This window comes from Microtus oregoni, unplaced genomic scaffold (assembly GCF_018167655.1).
Source record: "Microtus oregoni isolate MIOR12 unplaced genomic scaffold, Mior012 000002F_ref0000024, whole genome shotgun sequence".
Lineage (NCBI taxonomy): Eukaryota > Metazoa > Chordata > Mammalia > Rodentia > Cricetidae > Microtus > Microtus oregoni.
Window position 1 is genome coordinate 71059472 of NW_024543061.1, and position 25645 is coordinate 71085116.

At 36.6% G+C, this 25645-nt stretch overlaps 1 protein-coding gene across 1 annotated transcript; it reads right to left on the reverse strand.

Moving 5' to 3' along the window:
• Positions 1 to 168: 168 nt before the first annotated feature.
• Positions 169 to 19175, reverse strand: LOC121436451 (killer cell lectin-like receptor 5). Its single transcript, XM_041636376.1, has 8 exons — positions 19064 to 19175; positions 17411 to 17497; positions 16254 to 16478; positions 14803 to 14942; positions 11996 to 12099; positions 9537 to 9686; positions 675 to 775; positions 169 to 266 (listed from the first exon to the last, which is right to left on the reverse strand). The coding sequence occupies exons 1-8, from the start codon at positions 19173 to 19175 to the stop codon at positions 169 to 171; spliced, it is 1017 nt and encodes a 338-aa protein (XP_041492310.1).
• Positions 19176 to 25645: the final 6470 nt, after the last annotated feature.

Here is a 25645-nt window from a genome sequence, read left to right on the forward strand (position 1 = left end):
TCTCATCTTGAAAGGAAACAATGAAGGTTTATATTAAAACCTTTTCTTGGGATGATGTGTAAGTAAAAACAAATTAAAATGTCCAAATTTAAAGCATTCCAGAATTTTATGCTTGGGTAGGGTGGAAGGTTTTGTTTTTTTTTTTTAACTCCTTTAAGGGTTATAATGCTATAAAGATTTTGGAAGGCGGCTGCCTTCCCCGATATAAGATAAAACTTTTGAACTAGTGGTCACATCAATGATTGCTAGGAGGTATGGGAAAATACCTGAAATTTCCAAATAAAGACTGGGTAGTAACATGGCCATAAGAATGTTAGACAAAATTGGTGCCAGCTAAGTAACTGACATATTTTAAAATTATCATCAACACATAAAAACTGAAAACTTGCTTAAAGCCAAATCTCTTTGCTTTTAAAGCTTTTGTAAATGTTGTGATACTCACATGGATATAAAATGATCTTGTCTTCTTTTGACCACACTTACAAAGTGCATACCAGAAAGAATGTCCAAAAGCTTATATGAAAGGAATAGTATAAGAAATTAAAATTTCAGATCCCAAATGTGATAATTAAACTGTCCAGAGAAAAAGCCAAAACACCTGTATTCAATATTGCCAATGATTCCATGGAAATGAACATTCCACAAAGAATATTATAATTTTTCAACAGGGGTACCTGCCTTTTGTCCCAGTACTTGAGAATCTGAGGCAAGAGGATCTCTGAGGCCAGAACACGTAGATATCAAATTTTCAAAGAGATAGAACTGCAGAAGAATTCTGTCTCAAAAAATAGAAAGAATGAAAATTTGTCAGTAAACATCATAAATGCTCATAAATTATTTGTTCTTAGGAAATTAATTAATATTAAAAATGGTTTATGGACTCTATTTATTTCTAGTATATCTAGCACACTTTCGTTGATAAAAATTTCTAAACTCATTTACAAATTCCTTAATTCTCAGAAAATGAAATGGTTTCCAATTATAAAATTGTACAAAGTGCAGAAGAATCTATGTAAACCAGTAGAACTAATCACAATGTAATTCTACTAATTACTCTCTTTACATCACACATGACAAAAGCATAGCACAATAAAAGAAAATTCCTTTATTGAAGCTTAACTCCAACGTTCACAGGAAGACAATGTAGTTTTAACATGATCAATTATCTTTCCTCTTTCTGTCACTGTCATGCAGGGCATTTCTAACAGAATGGCATTTCTCTGGAATAAGTATGAAACTATGATAGGGATATCTGAAGGAATAAAAGTAAGAGTTACCTGTACTCCAGCCTGATGGTGATGCAGGCAGAAGGAAATGATGATGATGAACAAGTTGTCCTTTCTAACTCTGTATTCTCTCAGAGGCTCCCAAGGAAACACAGAAGAACATCCTTTCTGCATACTTTTATTCTTAAAGTTATGCCCCTCCTCTTGACCAAAGCAAAAAGAGGAAATTGTATGTTGAGAGCTGATACTAACAGATAGGAAACATGAGCTATGCGTTCCTGCATATGAAATGTTCTCTACTTCATATGCAGCAGAATCATGTTTGTAATCAGTATTTAGTGACTGAAAGGATAAACGTAAAAACATTTTGAGAAAACACTGCCAATATCTTTAGCTAAGATATAGTTTAATTAAAAGAAGTAATTGCTTAGAAGAGATGACTGAAACAGCTATATAAAACTATGAGGGTGTATAAAATAAATGGAGTGAGCAAGCTCTTCAGTTCCAAATTTTAATAATTTTCAGGAATTTGTCTTAGATAATTATTTATTAATCTTTCAGAGGAAATATTACTTTTGCTTTTTAATTGTGTCTATTGAAAGTTAATATATATTAGGAATGCCATAAGATAATCACATTTTCAGTGTGATTTTTTGGTGTTTACTGATCTACCCTTTAATCCACATGTTATGTTTACAATGAAAGTTGATGTCTTTCCACATTAGGTGGTTTCATTGCTATCATTTTCATGAGCCTTGGCTATCAAAGCCAAGCTCTTGCATGTGCCCAACAAGATATGGACCATGAACTACATGCTCAACTTTTGAGGGCTTACTCATTTGTTTGTTTGGTTGATTGCTTTCTGTTTTGGTTTTTGGGTTTGGTTTCATACAAGGTCATGTTGTATTATGAATAGTGTCCTGAAACTCATTATGCAGCCCAGGCTGGATTGAAATGCAAATTTCTCCTGTGTTCTCCTTCTCAGTTCTGTTATAGATATACATTACTGGAGCAGTTTATATTGTGTGTGTGTGTGTGTGTGTGTGTGTGTGTGTGTGTGTGTGTGTGTGATATGTGTATATTACATATGATGGCTTCATTATGGCATATATAAAAAAACTTACATGTGACAAGGCATGGCAACACACTGATGCAATCCGAAGAAACAGAGGCAGGAGAATATTCAGAAGAGCAAGGACAGCTTGGTCTACTACATATTGAGTTTCATAACACCTAGAGCTCTTAAATGAAACTTTATCTGTAACACATCCCTCCTCTCTGACTGCAGGTGTCATAAGGCAAGCCCATCAGTCCAGTTCATTGTTCTGCAATGCCTGTATGTAAGTATCACCTTTCACTTTGTGCCGTGGGTTGGCAAATGGTAGACCTTATCCAAATGATGACACCTGATGATGAGATGTCCAACCTTAAGAAATGTGCACTAAAACAAACTTCTTTTTATTGTAACTTACTCAGCCTGTTGCTCTGTTACAGCAACTGTATTGAACCAGCACACACAATGACATAGATTCTCTATTGTATCATATCAAATTGGGAATGGTGGTTATTATCGTGGACTTGAAAGATCAAGCAGAGATAAGACTTGGGCACATCTTCCAGAGATTATCTTGGCTAGATTTAGCTCTGAACAAGTCTGTGAAGGGTTATATTTGCTAGGTAATGGAGGTGGGAAGATCCATCCATTGTACCTGATGTCATTTTCCTACACTGGGATCCCAGACTATATAAAAGAAGAGAATAAGCTGAGTACAAATGCTCATTAATTGCTCTCTGTTTCTTGCTATGATGAAATGTGAATAGCTGCCTCAAGCTCCAGTTACAGTGTCTTCTTTACCATAAAGGACTATAAACTTGAACTGTGAGTGAAAATAAACACTGCATTCCCTATGCTGGCTTGTCTAGGTTTTATCATAACAGAAAAATAACCTAAGATGCTGGCAGCACAGGTGTTTTGTTTTGTTCTGGAATAGAGACTATAGGTGAAACCAAGGATCTGAGAAATTCACAACAGTGAGAAAAATACAACTGATGATCTCAGATCTTGGAATTGACATCAAACTCTTCACAGAAAGCTTAATGCTGTTGAGGCATTTTTCTGATTTCCATCCTTGATGAGAAGTTGTGGTCCTCAGGAGCAACACTGAGCAAGTGCAGATCACATGTGTTAGTGTTGTTTGTCTCCTCTCTCTTCAAGACTCTGATACACGCTCAACATCCTTTCCATCCTGTCTGTGACAGCGGACAACAGATATGGTGTCAACAGTGTGCTTGACAAATAAGGACAATAATGTGAACAGAAACTAAATACATAATGGAGACAAAATCATACCAATAACTGAAATACCAAATAGAGCAGCAGCTGCAAATTTTATTTTCTGTTTATTATGAAGCTCTGAGTTTCTGATAAAGAAAGTCTTCAAATGAAGATGATTATGTTAAAGATCAAGTCTTTTCATAACGATTTAATTGACACTCACACTGCAGTTCTATGAGCAAAGGACAGCAAACGAAAAGAAGTATGGAACTGAATTACAACCAGCTAACAACAGAGAAATGTGAAAAATTAAAAAAAAATATTTTTCATTTTCTTTAATTATTTTCTCTGATTTCACTTTTGTGCAAAACCACATATAGATAGACATGAATATATATTCCAGCATTTATTGATATTTCTGATTCATTGCTGCATAAACCACTTTTATTTGGGAGGTCACATCATGTACCTCTCACTTGTGGTGAGACATTACGAGGAAGCTGTGTACATCAGTGCCATCACACCTTCTAACCTCTGGTCACACCCTCAGCCCTCAGCAGTGACTTTATCATTTCACATCTGCAAGATCCTTTTCCTGCCCATGCAGAGCAGGTTTTTTTGGAACAGCTAACTGCCCGCTGAGAAGTTTGGTTTGCAACACTTCACCAGGAGGAACTGCCATTCTTAGTTAAAATCCCATCTCATGGAACTTCTCTTCAGAGGTCAAGCTTCACAGGTCTTAAAGCAAGAAAAGAAAATAAGAAAAAAAGCTCTATTTTGAGATTTCCTGTGCCCATATCCACCCAACATATTATGGCATTTACAATCAGAACTCTTCTAATATTCTGCCTTATCATGCCTACCAATACAGTGCTTTGGCATAGTGCTAGTGTGTCTTGCTGAGCCAGAAGCACTGAGGACAAAGAAATGAGAAAGGATGTTTTGGGACTTCAGTGATAGTAAAAAAAAAAAAAAAAGCCCACCCCCAAATTTTAAGACGAATATCTGGACCCTTTCCTATTGGGGAATAATATCCATACATAAGCTTTTTGTCTCTGTCCTCTCAGAGAAGAAACTCTAAAGAGTTCTCCAACTCCACAACTCCCGTTGTGGAGTCTGAAAGCTCAGCTCATCCTTCTCAAAGCATTTTTTTGTTACATTTTTTTTTCTTGATACATGGTCTGATATAGTTCAGGGTGGCCCAGAACTGACTATGTAGCTGAGACAGGCCCAGCATTCTGATTCTCCTCCCTCCAATTTGTAAGTTCTGAGGTTACAGTGTAAACCACTGGTTCAAGCCCTCACATCATTCTTTCACTTTGTGTAGTTTTTATTTTGATGAGATGTTTTATACTGGCTAGTTATCCAGTAAGTAGAAATTCAGCTATTTAAACAATCAAAGGGATCTGTGGTTCAACCTCCACCTTAGTTCCTCAAAGTAACTCTCACACATTATAAATGAAGACACAGGTTTCTAACAGTTTAATATGCAAATAATACTGACTACTATTCATATTCCTGATAAAAATGCTCACATACTGTGATGGAGGAGGGTCATCTGTCTATCTGTTGCATTCATTGGTTATTTAATAAAGAAAACTGCTTGGCCTGATAGGACAGAATTTAGATAGGTGGTGTAGACCAAACCAAATGCTGGGAAGAAGGGAAGAGAGAAGACACCATAGCTCTCCTCTCCAAGATGGACACAGGTTAAGATCCTTCCTGATAAGCCACCATTCTGAAAGCTTCTGCCGATGTTAAATTCTGTCCTTGTGCCTTTTTCCCTGTTCATCAGCTCCAATAATTTCCTCAATTATTTTAAATCTTTTTCCTATTGTCTTTTGTAAAGCCTGAATTTCCTGGCCTGTACATATTTCTAGTAATTTCTCTGGTCCTAGCCTCTGGTCCTCATTCTGCACATGTGATTCCAAGGTTTGAAGTTTCTCCTTTAAATATAACATCTCATTTTTGGACATTATTTGAATAGTGTGCAGATTGTCAGCCTGGAGAGATTGTTTATCTGCTAATTTATCATAACTTCTTAACAAATTTTGACTGTCAAATTCAACAGTATTAATTCTTTCAGATAACTTTTTAGTACTCTTAGATATGGATTCAATTTTGTTCGTCAAATTAATGTTATCTTTTTAATAGTATTAATTTTGTCTACTAACTTTTGATTTTCAATGGTATTAATCCTGTCAACTAGCTGTTCATTGTTTGTATCTAAAGACTGTATCATTGTTAAAAGTGCCATATTCTTTCTTAATGATAGAAATAGAGAAGAAAATTGAGTCCCAATTCCCAACAAATTGAATTATCACCTTAACCAAATATGCTTCACATAATACAATCCATTGTATTAGCAAAAAGGTTACTAAAAGTTTCAATATTAATGTAGTCTGACATATTGATTTATTAATTACCTGTTGTGTGATTTGATAAACTGTAATCTTTATTGATCAGCATATGTTGTGGTTGCAGAGATTTTACTAGAAGAAATGCAACCAATGATGACAGAAAGGGTCTTGGGCTGCTTCAGTTTCCGAGCCACTTTAGTTTTCTTCCTTGGTACTGGTCAAATACTGAGAAATATGTTTTGCTTGACAAATTAAAAGCAATTAAGTCAATTCCATACACAAAGCTAGAAAACCAGAACCCACAGGCAGGGAGCAGTAACAAGACCTTTCCATTTTGCCATGTGGCAAGGAACCACACCAGGGAACATGGCAGTCATGCGCGAACTTGGGAAATTTCCAAGCTTCACATGCAGTACACTCTGCTGTGGTGGGGCTCTACAAAAAACATCTTAAGTAAAAGAAAGCCAAACAGAGATGTAGGGAGACTGTCTGGGCCATGGACCAGCTAGGCTATTAGGCTGTCCACCTGATAGGCATGAAGTCTGAATCCATGTGATGGCCAAATGAAGATGGATGCTTAAAAAAAAATCCCATACTAACTCAGAATTGAGAAATATATGGTTATTTATTTAGGGGTAGACTCACAAATCAGAATCCTTTGCTTGAATGGAGATCAGAAACTGGATCCTGCAGCTGGAAAAAAGAGGCCTGAGGCATGCTCTACATTGGCATATATAGTACAAGAGGCCACACACAGGGGGCAGGTAACTGTTGCCTGAGGTTTCTGTCCTGTCTGGTTTCTGTCCTCCCATCAGGTCCCAGAACCATTTAGCCCCACAGAAATCACACAGAGCTCTATATTAATGACAAACTGATTGGCCCATTAGCTCACGCTTCTTATTAACTCTTATAATTTATGTTAACCCATTATTCTTATCTATGTTAGCCATTGGCTTGGTACCACTTCCATCAAGGTAATCAAATCTTCCTTCTTTGCTGTCTGGATAGAACTGGTGAGGAATGGACTTCCTCCCTCCCAGAATTCTCCTGTTCTAATTTTCCAGCCTGTACTTCCTGTCTGAATATTTTTAAAAAGGATTTTTTTTCCATTCCCTCCTTTCTTCATTTTATGTAGAACTCATTTTCTCACAGTCCAAATTCTACCTATATATTGTGGTTGCATCTTGTCAAGGGATGTTGTCTGTTACCGTAATCTTTCTCTAAGGTGTAGCCTAGCCTGGCCAGGGATATGTGTTGAACTATCTGAACATTAATATCATCAACTTCTACAGTTTGCGTTTCCCTTTCTTCCAGTGAGACAAGATTTAATCATTTTGAAGAAGGAGACTGTTAAGGAACTTGCAAGCAATTCAGAACATGAATAGATGATAACTTTAAGAAGGAAACTGTGCTCATACACAATATGTGTAATCTAATCATGATAAAAAAAATATGATTTATGGCTGGGCGTGGCTAACCCCTTTAATTACAGCATTAGGGAGGTATAGGCAGATAGATCTCTATTACTCTGAAGCCAACCCGGAATCCACAGTGAGTTCCAGGATATCCAGAGCTATATAGAAAGACTCTATCTCAAAAAATTATATAAGATTGCATGTAAGACTTGGTTTTAAAGGTAGAGTTATAAAAAAATAGTTACAGGCTGAGATACAGAAGAAAAGAAAGTATAGGCCTCCATGAGATGTTTATAGAACACGTTGCCACAATTGTAATCTACGTAAATTAAGTGTAGGCATAAACTGAGTTGACTATCACTCAGAGCTGTTTATTTAATATGGTGGCTCTTGGTCACCCACAGGCTCTGGGTACCTGGGATGTACCTGGTCTATATTTAGAGATTCCATAAACATGTAATACACACTGAAATTGAATTTGAATTTGATTTTAAAAAAGCATGCAAACTATCTCAACAATATTAAAAGTGACTGTATACAGAACTAATGATGTCTTAGTGCTTAGAAAAAATAATGTACAGTATCAGTTCATTTTAAGAATGGAATCGTTGAAAATATATGATACAGTTTTAGTCTGTTGAATAACTCCTTTATACCACAACATAGTCTTTAATGTGGTAGCACTAACAATTTCACAGGTAGTGGCCAAAACTCTTCATGAATGGTAAGTTTCCTATAAATAAAATACCCAAATATCCTCAGTGGTGCATTTTGGCATCTATCTAATAGAAATACCATTCATTCTGCAGTTTAATTTTTAATTATATCAAACAAAACAAACAAAACTTTTCAAGACTAAAGGACACTAAAATGATGATGTGGGAGTGTCATATATCAATCTGTTGATTTCATTGGTTAAGCAATAAAGAAACTGCTTGGCCCTGATAGGTTAAAACATAGGTGGGAGGAGTAAACAGAACAGAATGCTAGGAGGAAGAGGAAGTGAGCTCAGATACGCCATGCTTCCCTCTCCCGGGCAGTTGCAGGGATAGCTCTGCTCTCAGAGGCTCACGCGATGAAGCACCAACCCAGGATGGATGTAGGCTAGAATCTTCTGGTAAGCACACCTAGCGGTGCTACACAGATGAATAGAAATGGGCTAAATTAATATCTGATAATTAGCCTAGAAGAGGCTAGCTAGAAATGGACCAAGCAGTGTTTAAAAGAATACAGTGTCTGTGTAATTATTTCAAGGCATAAGCTAGCAGGCGGCCAGGGTGCTGGGGATGCAGCCCCGCCGCTCATATTACAACAAAATGACATCAGCACTGAATGCTTGTGAACCTGAACATAGAGGAAATACCCAGAGTGACATTATACAATCAGTGAATGAGTACGCAGATCCTTGATAAGAATAAATTACTGCATCAATGTTATATGTCCTGAGTGTGATCATTTGGATATGGTTGTATGAGATAAATTGTCCCTTGAACATATTTAGGAACATTTGGGACTCAATTTTATTTAGTTTGTTTGGTTCTATGACATAGGCTCTCACTGTATTCATTTTGGCCCCCAGCAATCATGTCTTAACCTCCTAATTGCTAAGATTACATGTGTAAGCCACTACGTCTAGCCATCTTCAATTATTACCACCATCCAATAAAACCTCAACAAATGATAGATGGATTAAAGAAGAGTGGGTAGAACAACTGATGTCTTAGATAAAATATAGTCAGCAGTTCCTTGAACTATCCTTGTAAATGTTCACCAAATTTGACCTTATATTTGATGGCCAAAAGAAATGTTTATACCAATGAATAAACATTTTACATGAAATAAAATACACAAAACAGAACAGAGATCAACTAACAACAAAGAAATTGAATCCCAAAACTATATTGCAGTTCTTAATTGCACTTTCAATCAAGATGACTTATGCTATTGATAATAAAACTCAGACTATTTGTTAGAGATCTGTATTTAGTCCTATGGGTATGTAAGAAAATAAAAAGTGTAGATTCTTCAGGGGCTTGGTGTAATGGGGTGTCCATGTATCTAAGAAGATGTTTAGTCCTCCAGGAAGAAAGGTGGCCTCTGCTCTGTCAAAACAGATTCAGAAGAATGTTTTCAACCTCTTCCACCACATCTCTCCATTTGCACAGAGGACAAAATCCTGGAATCAAAACACTTTTTCATAAGGAATCACAGATTATTACAGGAAGCAAATAAAAATCAACACTTCCCATTTTAACTTTACCTCTTTCTGGAGGGTGAATTGGGGAATTTATCCATTCTCATCTCACAGATACAGGGGTAAGAATCTTCACACTTAGTATCATCCAGTCTTGTTCTAGATAAAAATGCACATCTTCCAGGTTTAAGATTGAAATTTGCTATTTTCGAGTCACTAAAGAACAAAAACAATGCGCAATTTTTTAATTTTGAGCAGTCATAAAATATCATGGTTTTGAAAATTCTATATGAAGTACATATATGAAGCTATTATGGGAGCTATTACTATGTGGGAAAATGATCTGTACCCTGTCTCTTGTATTTTAAATGAATTCAGTTTGACTAGTAGTCAGGCAGGAAGTATAGGTGGGGAGACCAGGCAGGAAGCAGAGGTGGTGCACCAAGGATTCTAGGAATAGGAGAGAGCCAGTCTGCAGTCATCATCCATAGGCAGAGGAAGTAAGATGTGACAGCCTGGCTGAAAAAGGTACCAGGCCGTGTGGCTAACACAGACAAGAATTATGGGCTAATATAAGTTATAAGATTTAATAAGAGGCCTGAGGTAATAGACCAATCAGTTGATAATTAATGTAGATCTCTGTGTGATTTCTTTGGGACTGAATGATTGTGGGACAGGGTGGGGCAGAAACCTTGGTCAACATTACTCTACTATTCTATATGAAGAATGTGGAAACTATTGCTTATAATTTCCTCACTAAAATGTTTTATATCTAAGCCCATTAATAAGAAATGGTCTCTTGGTCATACCAAAATTTCTCTTATCCCACGCTCACAGCTTTTGGTCATGGCCAAACCTGTTTTTCAATATTTCCAAGTAATTATTTTATGCTAAATCTGCTTTCCCACTTACATTTTGTCAGTTAATGGCTATGTAGAAACAATAGTGTGTAGCTCATGGAACAATTCCTCATTTGCTTGTGCCTTAGGGAAAAAAGGATATTTGTAGTACAGTCCCAGATGAGGGTTTGTAACTAATGTTTTGGGCTGTTTTTCCTTTCTTTTCCCCCCACCTCCCACCACTTCACAGTTAACAGGCCTTCACTGAAGCATAGTCATCCACTGAATTCTCTGCAAGTATAGGACCCTGATTTCTGCAGGATAATAGATTAGAGTCCATAAAGAAGAAAATATTAAATGCTGCAAAATAAAAAAATATTAAAAAATTAGAAAACATATTAATTAGTAAATGTGCTAAAATGGAAAGACTGTGAGTTCCAGTTCAACCTGGGTTATGTAGTAAAACCAGAAGTCAAAAAGAAATTAATTATAGAATCCTGTAAAAAACCTGCAGAAATCAGATTCCTACTCAGGCTGAGTGATGAAGGAGGGTCATCGGTCTATGTGTTGCTGTCATTGATTAATAAAGAAACTGCCTTGGCCCTTTGATAGGACAGAAAATTAGGGAGGCAGAGTAAACAGAACAGAATGCTGGTAGGAAGAAGGCAAGGAGGTAGACAATATAGCTCTCTTCTTCAAGATGGATGCAGGCTAAGATCTTTCCCAATAAGCCACCACCTCGTGGTGCTACACAGATTACAAAATATGGGTTAAAGCAAGATGTGAGAATTAGCCAGTAAGAGGCTGAAACTAATGAGCCAGGCAGTGTTTAAATGAATACAGTTCAAGTGTAATTATTTTGGTTAAAGTTAGCCCATGGCCGGGAGCTGGGCAGTGGGAAGTGGCCTGCAGATCCTGCTACAGCTGAAGTTTTAGCAGGCATTTGAAACAATTTTATACATTAACTACAAAAAAGTCAAGTGAAAGTTTTAAATATTCGTGCTCATTGTATCTGTCAGCATGATCCAGTCATATCATGTCTTTCATATTCTGTAGTCCTTGCAAGGTTTGAAGAATGCCTATCCATCTGAAATACATTCTGTACTTCTAGAAATCCTAACTAACATGACTACAAGCTTGACTATTATAGATGATTATCTATTAACTTATATTTCTTAATTATACATTACATTTTTAAATGAGCTACACAAACCCAATAACTTAATGAAGATCAGAAATACATATATATATATATATACAACAAAATTGACCTTACCTTTATATCAATAAACCAAGATTCATAGCAATGCAAATTATTCATATCTATATTAAACAGGGACTGTGCTTCCATTTTTCAGCTGCCCAGACACAATCATTTAGAAACTATATTAATTGTAATACTGTTTGGTAATATCTTAGAATTCTCACTACTTAACACTATTAAATTAATGCATTTCTATTAGTCTGTGTATTGCTACAAGTCTGTGGGTTACTGGTACAATATGTTACTCCTTCAGCAGCTACATGGCATCTCTCTCTAACTGTTCAGATTTGCCACATGGCTTTACTCTGCTAAGCCATTGACCAAAATATCGTTACTCATTAACTAATAAAAGTAACACAAATCACATGCAATCCTCGCAATTCATGTACCACTATTAGTGTGTGAGTGTTCAGGAAACTCACAGGTTAGATGGGCCATTGTCAATCCATTGCCATTTGCTTTTTCCTGTATCATACGATAATCCAATCCAGTAATTGTTTGAATTCACTTTGACCTGAAGGAACTTCTATAAAGGAAAAGACAAATCTTATGATAGTATTTCATTCTGTTTCAGAGAAAGAACAACATAACACATCTTAGCTATTTTTATGTCAGTTCTCTGTTGTCCTTTACTCCAATCTATCAAAGTTCATTTTTAAAGTAATTTCTCACTAGTGGCTAATTTGTATCAAAAATAATCAATTCCACTATTTATTTTAAAAAGAAATCAGGTATCTAAAGATACTGGATTCATGAAATGATTTGTGACTGTGTTTCTTAGAGAAAGTCTCACTGTGGAGCCAAGGCTGTGCTTGAATTCACAATCTCCCTTATTCAGACCCCTAAATGAACATGGCATACCAGCTTCATATGTAATTCTGAAATTATGAAAGTATTCAAATGCACCTTTAACTATAGTCAGTTCTGCCAATGAGACATGTTTGTATAAGGGTGGCCTAGAATTTATAGGAGTGGCTAAAGCTGGTCCACTCTAAAATCCTAAATTACCTGGAGTACCAGGATCCACTTGCTGGACCACCAGGACCCCAGAGACCTAGGATAGAATCAGACAACTGAAGAAAAAAATGTCAATGAAATGATGCCTAATAATATTTACAATACTCAAAGATTGATTCCTAGCCCAATTGTCTTCAAAAAGGCTTCATCCAGCAACTGATGGAAATAGAGACTGAGACCCTCAGCCAAACTTTAGACCAAGCTCCTGATAATGAGAGGGGGAGAGAGGAATCAAAGGGATCAAGGACTTCAGAAGAGAAGTTACAGAATCAACAACCCCATACCAATGAAAGCTCCCTGTGTCTGAAGAGACAACAAGGAAGCCTGCATAAGACTTACTGGACTCTTCATATGGCGCAGTTGTGTAGCTTGGTCTTCTTGTGGGACATCTAACTGTGGGAGCACAGGCTGTCTCTAACTCTGTTGTTGGGCTTTGAGACTCTATTCTTTATATTGGTTCACATTTACCAGTCTTAATACAGAGGGGACAGGGTTGTTTGTTCTTACTGCAATTTGGTATGACAATTTGTTTTTTGTTGATTCCATGGGAAGGCTACTTTTTGCTGAACAGAAATGGAGTGGTAAAGGATTGGAGGTAGGAGTCATGAGGAAATGCCAGGAGAGGTTTGGAGGAGAGGGAGGAGGAAAAAGAGCAAACAGGAAATAAAGTAAAAAATAAATTTTCTAAAGTTGAAATATTCTGTGTGAAAATCTGTGCATTAAAATCCATGCTTCAGTGACAAAGCCATTACTGAGGAAGAATTTGAAGAAGAAAGAGGAAGATATTTGGAAACATTTAATGTACTTTATATGTGACATCCCAATGGAATGATTACTAAAATTACTAAATATATTGGCATAATATTTTTAGATTATCTACATTTTCTATGTCAAACGGAAAATTATGCAATTACATTAAATTGAAACACATTTTGTACTGTAATTATTCAAACTTGTAAATAAATTGCAAAGGTTTCAAGCTGATCCTGCAACTGTTTCTCCAGAAAAATATCCTCTTTGTATTTGGATACATTTCTTTAGTAATAAATATAAACAGAAAATATCAGGTCCTTGATCATTTTGTTCTTTTAAATACACATTTTCAGAGATAGATATCATTTTTGAAATAGGAGAATTTTATGAAGTAAATATTATGGCCAGATTCAATGAAAATCACAATGGGACTATCTAGTTAAAAGCAATATTACGTGAATCTTATATAATTTCCATTTTGAAAATGGACCCATTTTGGGGAACCTTCCCCAACCTCCTCGCTTATGGATGACCCTGGGTAGGTCCACAAAAATCAGGACACAGGGGATGCAGAGTAGGAGATACAATTGCATATTTTAATGCAAAACCAGTGTTCTTTTTATAATACTAAAATCATGATTCAAACTAGGTTCCCATAATATATGAAAATAGTTTCATAGAATAATCACTTAGTTGCAACTAATTTCGAGGGCTTTGTGCCCTAGCTAATCTAATCAAAAAGCTCGGTGTTATGGGAATAAATCTTGTTGTAATCTAATATATAAAAACACCTCATCAGAAGACAAACCACAACCTAAGCAGAGCCTTTGAACTATAGTGCACATCTGTGCTCTCAAGGACTGATCATTGGCAAGGCACTCTACTGATGGGAGAGGTTTGCCTCCTCCCAACTTGGTTTGCCAAGCCTATCGGCAAGAATGCTATGTCTCCCTTGCACAGAGTTTCTATGCAGTTCAAAACCAGCCCTCTACAGGTCCAGAAGTCAGTTAATTTCTCTATTGTCATCTAACTGCTCACTACAGACACTTCTGGACTCCAAGGAGCAAGCACTAAGTTCCAGGTAATGGTGTAACTGTCTCTGGAAATAAGGGAATCAGTCACTGGATATTCTATACCAAAGGGTTAGACTTATTCAGGGAAAACATGGTTTTCTGAGAAATTTTCTTGCAGATTCTTGAGAAAGGGAGGAGATTGCAAAGACGCGGTTGTCTCTCAATATCGAGTCTCTTTGTCAAAGATGCTGTGTCCTGACACTAAACCAGGAGCAGGATTGAGTTTCTGGGGAGACTTTTACTGCAGTTTTTCACACATTACTGGCAAACAATATACAATCTTGAAGGTTTTACTTTCAAAACCATGCGTGCACTTGGTATGCCACTACTCAAGGGTTAGAGACACACTCCCAGAGAATAGAAAAGCATGGAAGAGTCTACAGTACCAGTTCATCGTCATCGTCTATCTTCAAAAGGGACAAGCTACAGTCCTGGCAGGTCCGTTTACATCCACTCCAGTCTTGTTTGTCCATGATGAAATAACATTTTATGCCAGAGCAGAACCAGTATCCGTCTACATATTTGCCTACAAGAAAGAAGGTAATTAAACTTCTTAATTTCTGGCATGATGTTATTAGAGAAATGCATTTATTAAGCCTCTATAACTAAGAAAATTATCACAGATCTCAGAAATTGAGATTCTAGGATGCAGAGAGACTCCTGTACACACATGCTCTATGCTATTCATAACAGTAGAGATTTGGAAATAGCTGATGTGTCCATTGTGGATAAATCAGTACAAAAAATATAGCAGATACACAAAAAGGAATACTGTTTATCCTTTAAAGAGAAGTAAATCTGCTGGGCATGATGGCTTTTGCCCATGACCTGAGCACTCCAGAGAGTGAGATAGGAGGGTTGCCAGCAGTTTGAGGCCAGAATAGGCCAAGTAGTGATAACTTCCATACTAGCCTTGTCTATAAAGTAGATTCTAAGACAACCTTGGCTACAGAATGAGCCTCAACACCTCAACATCACCAATAGAAACGAGGACCACCGTGACAAACATTGATGAACTTAAGCATGGTGTGCAAAATGAAACAAGCCAGACCAAGGACAAAACTTAATGACTCAACTCAGATGACCAAGGACAAAACTTTATGACTCAACTCAGATGAAGGTTCTAACACAGTCCAAGTCTAAGAAACAGAGCTGTGTAGTAAGGAGCTTGAGGGTGGAGAACAAACACTGCCTGTTCAAAGGCTGTTGCAAACTTGACAGTATTCTAGATTAATATTAATGCCCTGTGCCCACACTGGTTCAGACATACTGTATATTTAGAGTTGTGCTGTGTTCTATTATCAATGCTCTTATTTTAAGAGATATGAGACATATGAGAAAGCTTGTGAAGGTGATAGTCTGTTCTGATTATGTTGATTTCATTCAGTGGTACAAGCAAATACCCAAACATGTCAGGTGGAAAACAATGAAATGTGTGCAGTTTGTGTAACAACACCTCAGTCCAACTGTTTTGTTTATTGAGGGTATGGGGCTGGCCATGTTCTATTAACGAACTTTTAACTTTAATCTTTGTTTTCCTATAAAGAGGTATCATTCCAGGCTGGCCAAGAATTTGTTGGGCTGCATAGATTGTTCTCAAATTTACAATCTTCTTTCCTCAACCTCCTAAGTACCGGAATTACAGTGTTAAAATGCCATTTATAGATATTTTTTAAAAAATTAATGGCACAAAATATTTTCATGGGTCTGAAATACTTCAAAGTTTTTTGGACTTTAATTTTCCTGACATATATTTAATAATGTAGCAATTTTAAAGATATCATTAGCACTTTCATAATAAAATAGTCAACACTTTCTATTAAAGTACAGTACATACCTCTGAGCTGTATGCAGTCGAAAACTTTAGTTTCCCCACAGCATCTGTTCTTTTCTCTGTTGGAGGAGTCAAGTTCCTTCTGACGTTTGAAGTCATCAAGCTCTCTAGACTTATTTCTCAGCATTTCTTTCATTAAGAAGTTGTTACTTTGCAGGGTGTAATACTGTTGAGTGAAGTTGTTTAGAGTTTTCTGCAGTCCATGGTTGTTTCTACTATACTGAAAAACTAAAATTAATAGCAGACATAAAATCAAAAAATGATTATATGAAATAAGTATTAAAATCTAAGATTAGGGAAAAAATTTCAATTTTATACCAACATATGTCATTTCTTTAATTTGTACTTAAAGTTTAGAAATTAAAGTATCAATTGATTATAGAAATTGAAATATCAATTTCTCTATGTCAGTAGATAGAATTTTAACAGCAATTTCAATATAAAGTAAATGATAGGTACAGTTGAAGGAAACTGTAATGGAAGTACTATACCTACCAATTAATTCACATTTTAACACCATAAAACTTACAAATAAATAACTAAGTAAATATTCAGTGGACACTTAATACAGCATGAAAATGTGAATGAATAAACATTAAGAAATAATACAATTTTGACTGGAGGCTTTGGAAACCATAATATCCATATATGTAGTTGTGTTTTAGCCCAGACTTAGATTTAGTTTCTCTAAACATTTGACAAAATCCAAAAACGTTCAGGCTTTAATGTCTCTGTACAAAGGAGGTATTTTCATCTAACAATATCCTTAACATACACAGAGTAAAATAAATAAATGCTCATCATTTCTTTTGCATATCTGTATCTCACAGAATGCTTACATTTACAGAAGATTCACAATCACCTGAGTTCAGAAGACTGACTATCACAAAGTTCTCAGAAGGCAAACTGCCACCACATCGTCAAAAGGAATATGACCAAAACTGAGACAAAATGAGGCAGCTCCTAACAGACACAAAGTTAATAGGATAGGTATGTAAGAGAACAGGATGTGTAGCATCAGAAAGAAAACACCTAGAGTCCAGAACTATGTGGCATATCCCCGATTATAGACAGGACAATGAACAGTGTTAACGGCGTAAGTAGTGTCTAAAGTTATTACTTAGGCAGAAAGGCAAAGAAGATATTTATCAGTTACTCACCATATGCCACCAACACTGCGACGGCCACCAGAAGGGAACAAAGGATTCCCAGAGTTATTGCCATGAGGTACCTGGGGACTAAACACTCTTAAATGAACAAAACAAAGCAAGAAATTTATCACCATGAAAAGAGCACTTCCTTTTTGCTAATTATAATTTTGCATAACATGGCCTCTAAAAATTTTAAAGAAGTCCATCTTACAATCTGACTAAACATGTGTTTTTTAAATTGTAGATCTCTCCCTAAAATTTACCTACTGTAGAGATGTTTCATTTGTAAAGTTTCACAGGATTTCAAACTTTTTTCATCTTTAGATTTGTATTCTCAGTCCTCTGTCTCAGCTTAGAAGTAGCTGAATGGCAGACATGTGCCCCTCTTCCCCCAGTTCTACAGAATCAAAAGTGCATCCTTCAAAAACACTGGAAAAACAGACACAGTCCAAATAGAAGACCACAAACTGGAGTGTGCAGTCCATCAAGTGAGCATAACTGAGGATGAGGAGAAAGGAAAAAGGGTCGATGTTCTTGAGAACTGTAGAGAATCTTGGTAGAATGTAGCTGACCTGTACACAGGCTCATTCTTAAAGGAGCCTAAATTTAACTATCTTCTTTCTTTCCTTAAATCCAATCTTCTTCAGACAATACTGAATAGTTTTGTGTATCTGAAACATGAAAGCCATGCATCTGATTATCACCTGGTAAAAGAAGTAAAGACTCTCAGCTGGAGTCAATTTGTGACTGTGTGAGCAGACTGTGTACAGAAAAAAATAATAAAAATAATAGAGCAGGGCAGTGGTGGCTCATGTCTTTAATTCCAGCACTCAGGAGACAGAGGCAGGTGGATCTCTGTGAGTTCGAGGCCAGCCTGGTATACGGAGTGAGTTCCAGTGGAGGCTTCAGAACTACAGAAAAACCCTGTCTTGAAAAACAACAACAAAAGAAAATAAAGACTCCAGCTTTTTATTAATAAATTTAATTTTCTTCAACATTTCTTTAAATGCAGTATGATTTAGTCCTCCCCATCCTTACTACCCTCTCCTATCCTCCTCTTCCTCTGCAGCCTTCTTCTCAAGACACTTTCTCATCTGATGGACGATTGTTGCTGTTTCATTGCATTAGATCTTCGGAATACTTCAGACAGTTAAAGCCCCTTATGCTAGAGTGAAAGTATCATTTCTAATGTATGTTTTTCATTTCTTTGAGATTTGTTACTCTAGATCATTTGGTTTTCTTCAGACTGCAATTTGTCTGCTATTTTTAAAAGGTTCAGAATTTTTCTTAACTAAACTAAATTAAATCCTCCTAATTTTTTTTTTCAAATTTGACAGAAAGTATTAACTTCTCACTACTTGATTCTCAAGAACATTTGCTTATAGACTCCTATTGTTCTACTTCGCCAATAACTAATTAGAAGTAGAGGTAGAGTTGCATTTTTTCACTCTATCTGCTTTTTAATTTTAAAATTGACTACTTAATTTTTTAACTTATTTCTGAACAGTTTTGTACATGATGATTTTCCCACTCCCACTCACCTCCCTTCTACTCTTGTGTAGCTCAACTGTTTTCAGTTGAAGCCAGTAGGATATTGTTTTTCAAATGTCAAAAGTTACAAGGCATAAAATCCAAGTGAATTTAAATGTTTAAAACATTTACCTCTGTGAAAAGTTTCTCTCGGCTCTTGACTCTCGTCCTTCCTTTCTCTGGTCCGCAATTCTGAAGACTTACCAAATCTCACAGTTGTGTAAGTGATCGCTTCATCACTCATCTTGATCGTAAGTAAAGTATGCTTTGCTTTAAAACTCAACCTTGAGTGATTTCTAAAGAAAAAGGTAAAATTTCCACCATTAGGAAGAAACCTGGATCTTTGCAGAGTGATAAGAAGGGATAGGATCTGATTAACTTCTATAGCAATCCAAACATCATAACCTTAAATTCCACTAGAGGTGAGAAGGCTTTGAAGATTTCTACTAAAGTCATTTATATTGCTATTAGTCACAGTAATTATTATCATAAAATACAGAATAAGTTTAAAATATACTAATAAGTTATTGTAATATTGGCACAGCCTATGTGTTCAAAATATTCAACAAATATAGAAATGTTAAGAAAAATTGGTACCACTGGAAAAAATTATTGAAAAACTTTAACACTAACAATTCAAAGAACAAAATGTCAAAGCTTTCTGAATAAATAATTGTTTTTAGCTGTGAGCCTAGACTTTAAACTCAGGACCTTTCCTTGGCACTTAGCCCCCTTTTGGTAATCTGTTCCCCATGCTGGGTTACCAGTCCATTTCTCAAAGACATAAGGGGAGTAACCTGGTCTAGCCTCAACTGATGAGCCATGCTTTATGCAAGCCTATGGGAGGCCTGTCCTTTTCTGAATGGAGAGGGAGGAGGAGTGGATGTGGTGGTAGGATGGGAAAGGGGAGAGGAAGGAGGGGAAACTGATTGGTATCCAAAATAAAAAAAAAACCCAATAATTAAAAAAAACATATTAAATTTTTCTTTAAATTTAGTTACATATTTTGATAAACACACAAGTATAAAGATGTTCTTACAGTTTTTTAAATTCTACATGATTCTCAGAGTCTCCCAAAAACCACGTTAAAAACAGTATTTAAAGATTAATCCTGAAGATGATTAAGATTTTGGGCTACAAGACACATATTTTTTTGGGGGGGGGTGTTAAAGCCCAAACCTGAACTGTCCAACTTCTCCACCCAGCCACAGTCTACACATTCATCTCCAGGATCAGACCTGGTAAATGCAAGAAAGTAGAGATGATCCTACTGAGCAGGGTAACCCAGATCCAGAAAAACAAAGGCCAGAAGGTCTTTCCTATCTGCGGCTCCTGTCTGAAAGTCTTCAGACATGCTACAAAACCTGGAGAAACTGCAGCAACCAGGAAGGTGGAAAGGGGCATTGGAAGGGTGGTGTGTTGCACCAATAGAGAGAAGCGTAGCAGGATAAAACCTGGAGTTTAAATATCAAATCATTTCATGTACACAATAATTTCACATGTTATATTCCAGTATATAATGTTTCCGGAAAAGCCTACGTGAAAATAAATTTTGTCATTATGCTGTAGTCGTTAATGTCCATAATGGATTCAATTCTCTCACTCCACTTTTATGTTTGTTTTAAGGATATAACTCAGGCAGTCAGTCAGTCAGGCATGTGTAGCGTATTTTACACATGGAGCCATCTTACCTGGCTCCTATTATGACTTCTTCAAGATTAATAATATATAAATATTTGATGCAGTTAAAGAGTAATAAACTCCATAGATCCCTCCACCTTGTTTTCTTAGCACACAGAAGTCTCTTCTCATTCAGAAAGAAAATAACTAGTGCTGAACTCCAGTTTTCACATACCGCCAGAGTCAACCAGATCTAACCCAGACAATAGGGCTTCCCAATCAATCCCGCTCTCAAGTCAAACCATGTGAAATTCTCTAGAGTACAAAAGATCATGTGATAGAAATAAAACAAAAGCAGCAGTTACCTTTGATTCTGATGAAGTAAACCAAGCCCTGCAAGTGAGGGACAAGTTGAACTTTCCTCCCCGGCCAGGTCCTCTCAGAGGTCCAAGAGAAAAGGCAGAACTGAATAGCCTCTGAATGCTACTCCAGCTCATGATTGTCAGCCCCTCCTCCTTACAGAAACTGCAAAGAGGAAACTGCATGATGAAAGCTGATGCTGACCGAAAGGAAAGAACCATCATATCATGACAGATGCTGCAAATCATGTACATAATCAATATTTGAAAGCTAAGGTGAACATACCTGTGAGGAAGTGAAACCAGTGTCCTTAGGAAAACCAGTAGTAGAGAGAAGTGACTGACATTCCCCCACTCTTAATTTTCTAGCAGGCTGTTGGAAATTTTCCCTTTTGTTACTATTGGAAAAGAAAACGCATTTCTTGTTTTTGAATTATGTTTATTATAGCTAAAATGTATTTTAAGATTCCTTTAAAGCGCTCACTTTAAAATCACTCCGCTGTGAAACTCTTGCTGTATATTCTTTTTACTTTTCATTCATAGTGAATGTTTACTGGGAATGTTGATGTCATTCTGTATGGAGGAGTTTTTTTTTTGTTTGTTTGTTTTATTTTTTTTTGCTTTTTTTGTTTGTTTGTTTGTTTGTTTTCTGACTCTTTGAGACAGGCTTTCTCTGTGTAACTGTTCTAGCGGTCCTGGAACTCACTTTGGTTTTTTTTGGTGTTTGATTCTTTCTTTTTTCTTTTCGGTTTTTCGAGACAGAGTTTCTCTGTAGCTTTGGAGCCTATCCTGGAACTAACTCTTGTAGACCAGGCTGGCATCAAACTCACAGAGATCCACCTACCTCTGCCTCCCGAGGGCTGGGATTAAAGGTGTGGGCCACCACAGCCACACCTGGAACTCACTTGGTAAACCAGGCTGGCCTTGAACTCACAAAGATTCAACTGCCTCTAACTCTGGGATTAAAGGCACGTGTCACAGCTTCCAGGCCCATCCAGAGAAGTTTTATTCATGGTACTGAGACGTCAAATCTAAGACACTGAGCACGCTCAGCAAATGTTTTATCACTCAGCTATATACATAGGCTCTTTTGTTTTGTTTTGTTTGTTTTTTGATTGGTTAATTGTTTCGTTGTATTTTTTTGAGACACTTGTTATATTCATGATATGTAGCACAGTCTGACCTCAAATTCATAGTACTTAGGTTTGTCTCTTCACTGCTGGGATTATATTGCATAATACTGTACCAATTTATACCATGTTTTTGATTTATATTTTCTAATAATCAGTTCCCATTTCTACATTTCATAAACATTGATATACAAGATTTTAAAGCAATATACAATTTTCAATCAGTTGTACATGGCATAAATTAATTAGAAATATCTACTGCTGAACATTCATGTTGTTTTATAATAGTTTGTTGTTAGTTCAAAAACTACATGTGATATACTTTAAAACATACTCAGACATTTTATGCATGAAGTCAAGGAATTAAAGTAGATATACATTTAAGGAACTCTGGTATAGATTATAATACTCCCTCTTGTTAACTTATATAGTCTACCATTTGGTATACACAAATATTCACAATTGATAATTGATAATTTTAGAGATGAGATAAGGTGGATTTTTCTTCTATGTTAGTTTTGCTTATGGTTTTGTGAATGATGATTTCTGGAAAGAAACTGTGTCAGCAAAGATAAATGCTGATTAAAATTACAATGCAATAGAGAAGTTGGGACGTTGTAGATTTAGAGGCTATTTACCTTATCACAGGCTATCTTTAGCCCCTAAGTAGCCTTGTTTGCCCACTGTGTCAGAACTAACATCCTATGACAATAGATAAAAAATCCTTTTAATGCTATCAGCTTAGCAGACCACTAACTCCACCAACCTGAAAGCAAGGAACTTCATCTGATGACCTGTAGAAAAGCTTCTATCTTTCTGTAACCACATCTCTGATGTATCCACCAATGTATGCTGAATTTGCCTTGATATATCACTTTCTCTGTTCTGATTTATTTAATGACACAAAGGAACTAACTCTGGATGTATAAATAAAGCCTTCCAGAATACTCAGAATGTAGATTCAATGTGAACTCAGAAGGGCCTGCATTTTAGTTTGCCACAAGCATGAGATTGTACCTGGAGAGACATGAGTGAAAACACCAACAAGTACTCTGACTTCAGATCAATTCGATCATTCACAGTTTTGACTACAGCAATAGAGAAGAACAACTTCTTTTCAGGGTTGTTGTGATTATTTAACAAGATATTAAAATATTTTTTTTGTTTAGTTTTCTTTGAGGCAGAGTCTCTCTATGTAATACTGGCTGGCCTGAAATTTGCTATGTAGAACTGGCTGTCGTCAAAATCATAGTGATTGCCTGCCTCTGTTTAAAAGTGTTGGGATTAAAGGTATGAGCCACCACATCAGCTTCACAAATAAAAATTTTAATCATAACCTGGAAATGGATAGGATGCTTTCATTCAACATGAAACATTATATTTAAAGCCCAAAATTCCATTTGTTCCTTACCACATAAATTTGAGCAAAACACTGAATCCTCAAACCAGTTTTTTTCACATGGTTATCAAGAGAGTGTGTCATCTACTCTCTAGGGTTGGAAAAACTGCCATCAGAAATATAGATAGAGGCACTAAGATTTCCAAAGAACATTTTTTAGGCTTTCTAGCCTGTGGAAACTTCTCTAAGCCACAGTATGGTCTAGGTTTTCTACCTGACTTGTCAAAGAGTGAAGGTGTTTGGAAGAACAGGGTTGGAAGGACAGATGAGCTAAAGAGAGGCACTGAGAGATCCACTGCTACTCTAGGAAATCCATGTTGTTGTCATCAGATCCAGGCATTTGTGTCACATTCCCATGGAAATGTTAATGGTGTTGAGACATATTTCCATCCTTGTCTCTGCTGCGAGGTCGTCATACCGATTACTGGGACTAACCACATGCAGGGCATGTTTCTTTATGTTTTCTACATATATTCTAACATTAAGCAAAGTCTATGAGCAAGAACATTACATCTGTTTTGTTCATTATTATGACTGAAGCATGAACAGGAGATGCCTACCAGTGTGGTTGATGAAGGAGTCAGCTAACAATAACTGAACACAGAGTGGGCAATTTTTTGATTGTGGACATTGACAGGAGGAGGCTAAGTCAAAGTTCTGCAGTTACCTCTGAGTTATGGACAAATAAGCTCTGAATTTCTAGGAAAAAAAGGTAAAGTGTTAGTAAGCACAATTTGCATTAGAAGATAACATCACATCAAAGATAACTGATAGACATTCCCACCGAGGTTCTTTGGTTAAAGTCCAGAACAAAATATAAAATATCAAAATTCACCTCATCAAATTAATAAAACACATAATCAGAAACTTGAAGAAAGACTTTGTTTCCTTGAATTTTGTATTCTGAATTCATTTTTTGTCCCTAAAAACCCCACACATACACACTCAAATATATATATTCATCTTTCTGGTTTGCTTGATGTAAATGCCTTTATTTGAGAATCCACAACTGCCTGATCCTTTATGTTGAGACAAACTCAATCCTAGTTAGACATTCAAACAGTATAGTTGGATCCTCAGACCTCAGAGGCATCATTATTTTACAGTTAAAACCTGTTCGTCCTGTCCCAGGCTAGGTGAAGGGACAACTGCAGTAGCCACATTCCCACAGGAAGGATGGACTGAATCACTATCTTCACCAGGAAGACTACATGGTCCTGATCAGCTTCCTGCCTCTTAGTATTTGTCTTAAGGTAGCCTTTTCACAATACTGAAATGGTAAACTTCACAGCTTATAAAAAACAAAATGAGCACTATTTTGAGATTTCCTGTGTCACTAACCACACCCCATGTGTCCTGGTATCTACAATTATAGATGTGATTACCTTTCCTACTGACATAGTCCTTGGTGGGGCACAAACATTGAGAGTGGGGAGATGAGAAAGGTGCTTCAGGAACTCAGAATGGGTTGGAGGATTCAGACAGATATCTGGGCCCTTCAAAACCCAAGGATAAAATTTACTTATGGAAAACACAGTTAAACACCAATCTATAAGTATTTTTCTCTTTTGTCCCTGTCCACTCACTATATCATAGTTCAGTGGAGAGACTATAAGTAGCTCTTTATCTCCACTGCATCCTCTGTGTGTTGTAAGAGACCACTTGTTTGTTCCTGGCTGTTCAGCCACGAAATAATCACACAGAAACCATATTATTTACAATACTCTTTGGCCAATAGATTAAGCATATTTCTGGCTAACCCATATCTTAAATTCACCCATCTCACCCATCTCCATTAATCTGTGTACTGCCATGAGGCTGTTCCTTAACAGCATCTGTTTATGGCAGGATTACACGCCTTCTCTTGACTCCACTGTAGTTTACTTTTAGTTTTCCCCACCTAGCTCTGCTCTACCCTATCACAGGCTTAAAACTGCTTCCTATTAACCAGTGGTATTCATAGCATACAGAGGGCAATCCCATATTATCTCTGGAGTCAGAAGATTCAGCTTATCCTCCTCAAAACACTCTCCATTTTAATTTGCCTTTTAGTTTGCTTCTGGTGAGTAGGCTGATTTAGTTCAGGATGACCCAGAAATGACTATGTAGCTGAAACAGGCCTTGACTCTTGATCCTCCTCCCTCCAACTTATGAGTTCTGTGATACAAGGTGAGCCATTGAGTGCAGCACCAACATTGGTCACGGC

Excerpts from the sequence above, each read along its gene's own strand:
- LOC121436451 (XM_041636376.1), bottom strand. The coding sequence starts at position 19,175 with ATGAGTGATGAAGCGATCACTTACACAACTGTGAGATTTGGTAAGTCT. Across the intron at positions 17,498-19,063 it reads GAGAGAAACTTTTCACAGAG|AGTGTTTAGTCCCCAGGTAC; the intron begins GTAAATGTTTTA and ends TGTTCATTTAAG. Across the intron at positions 14,943-16,253 it reads CGACTGCATACAGCTCAGAG|GCAAATATGTAGACGGATAC; the intron begins GTATGTACTGTA and ends TCTTTCTTGTAG.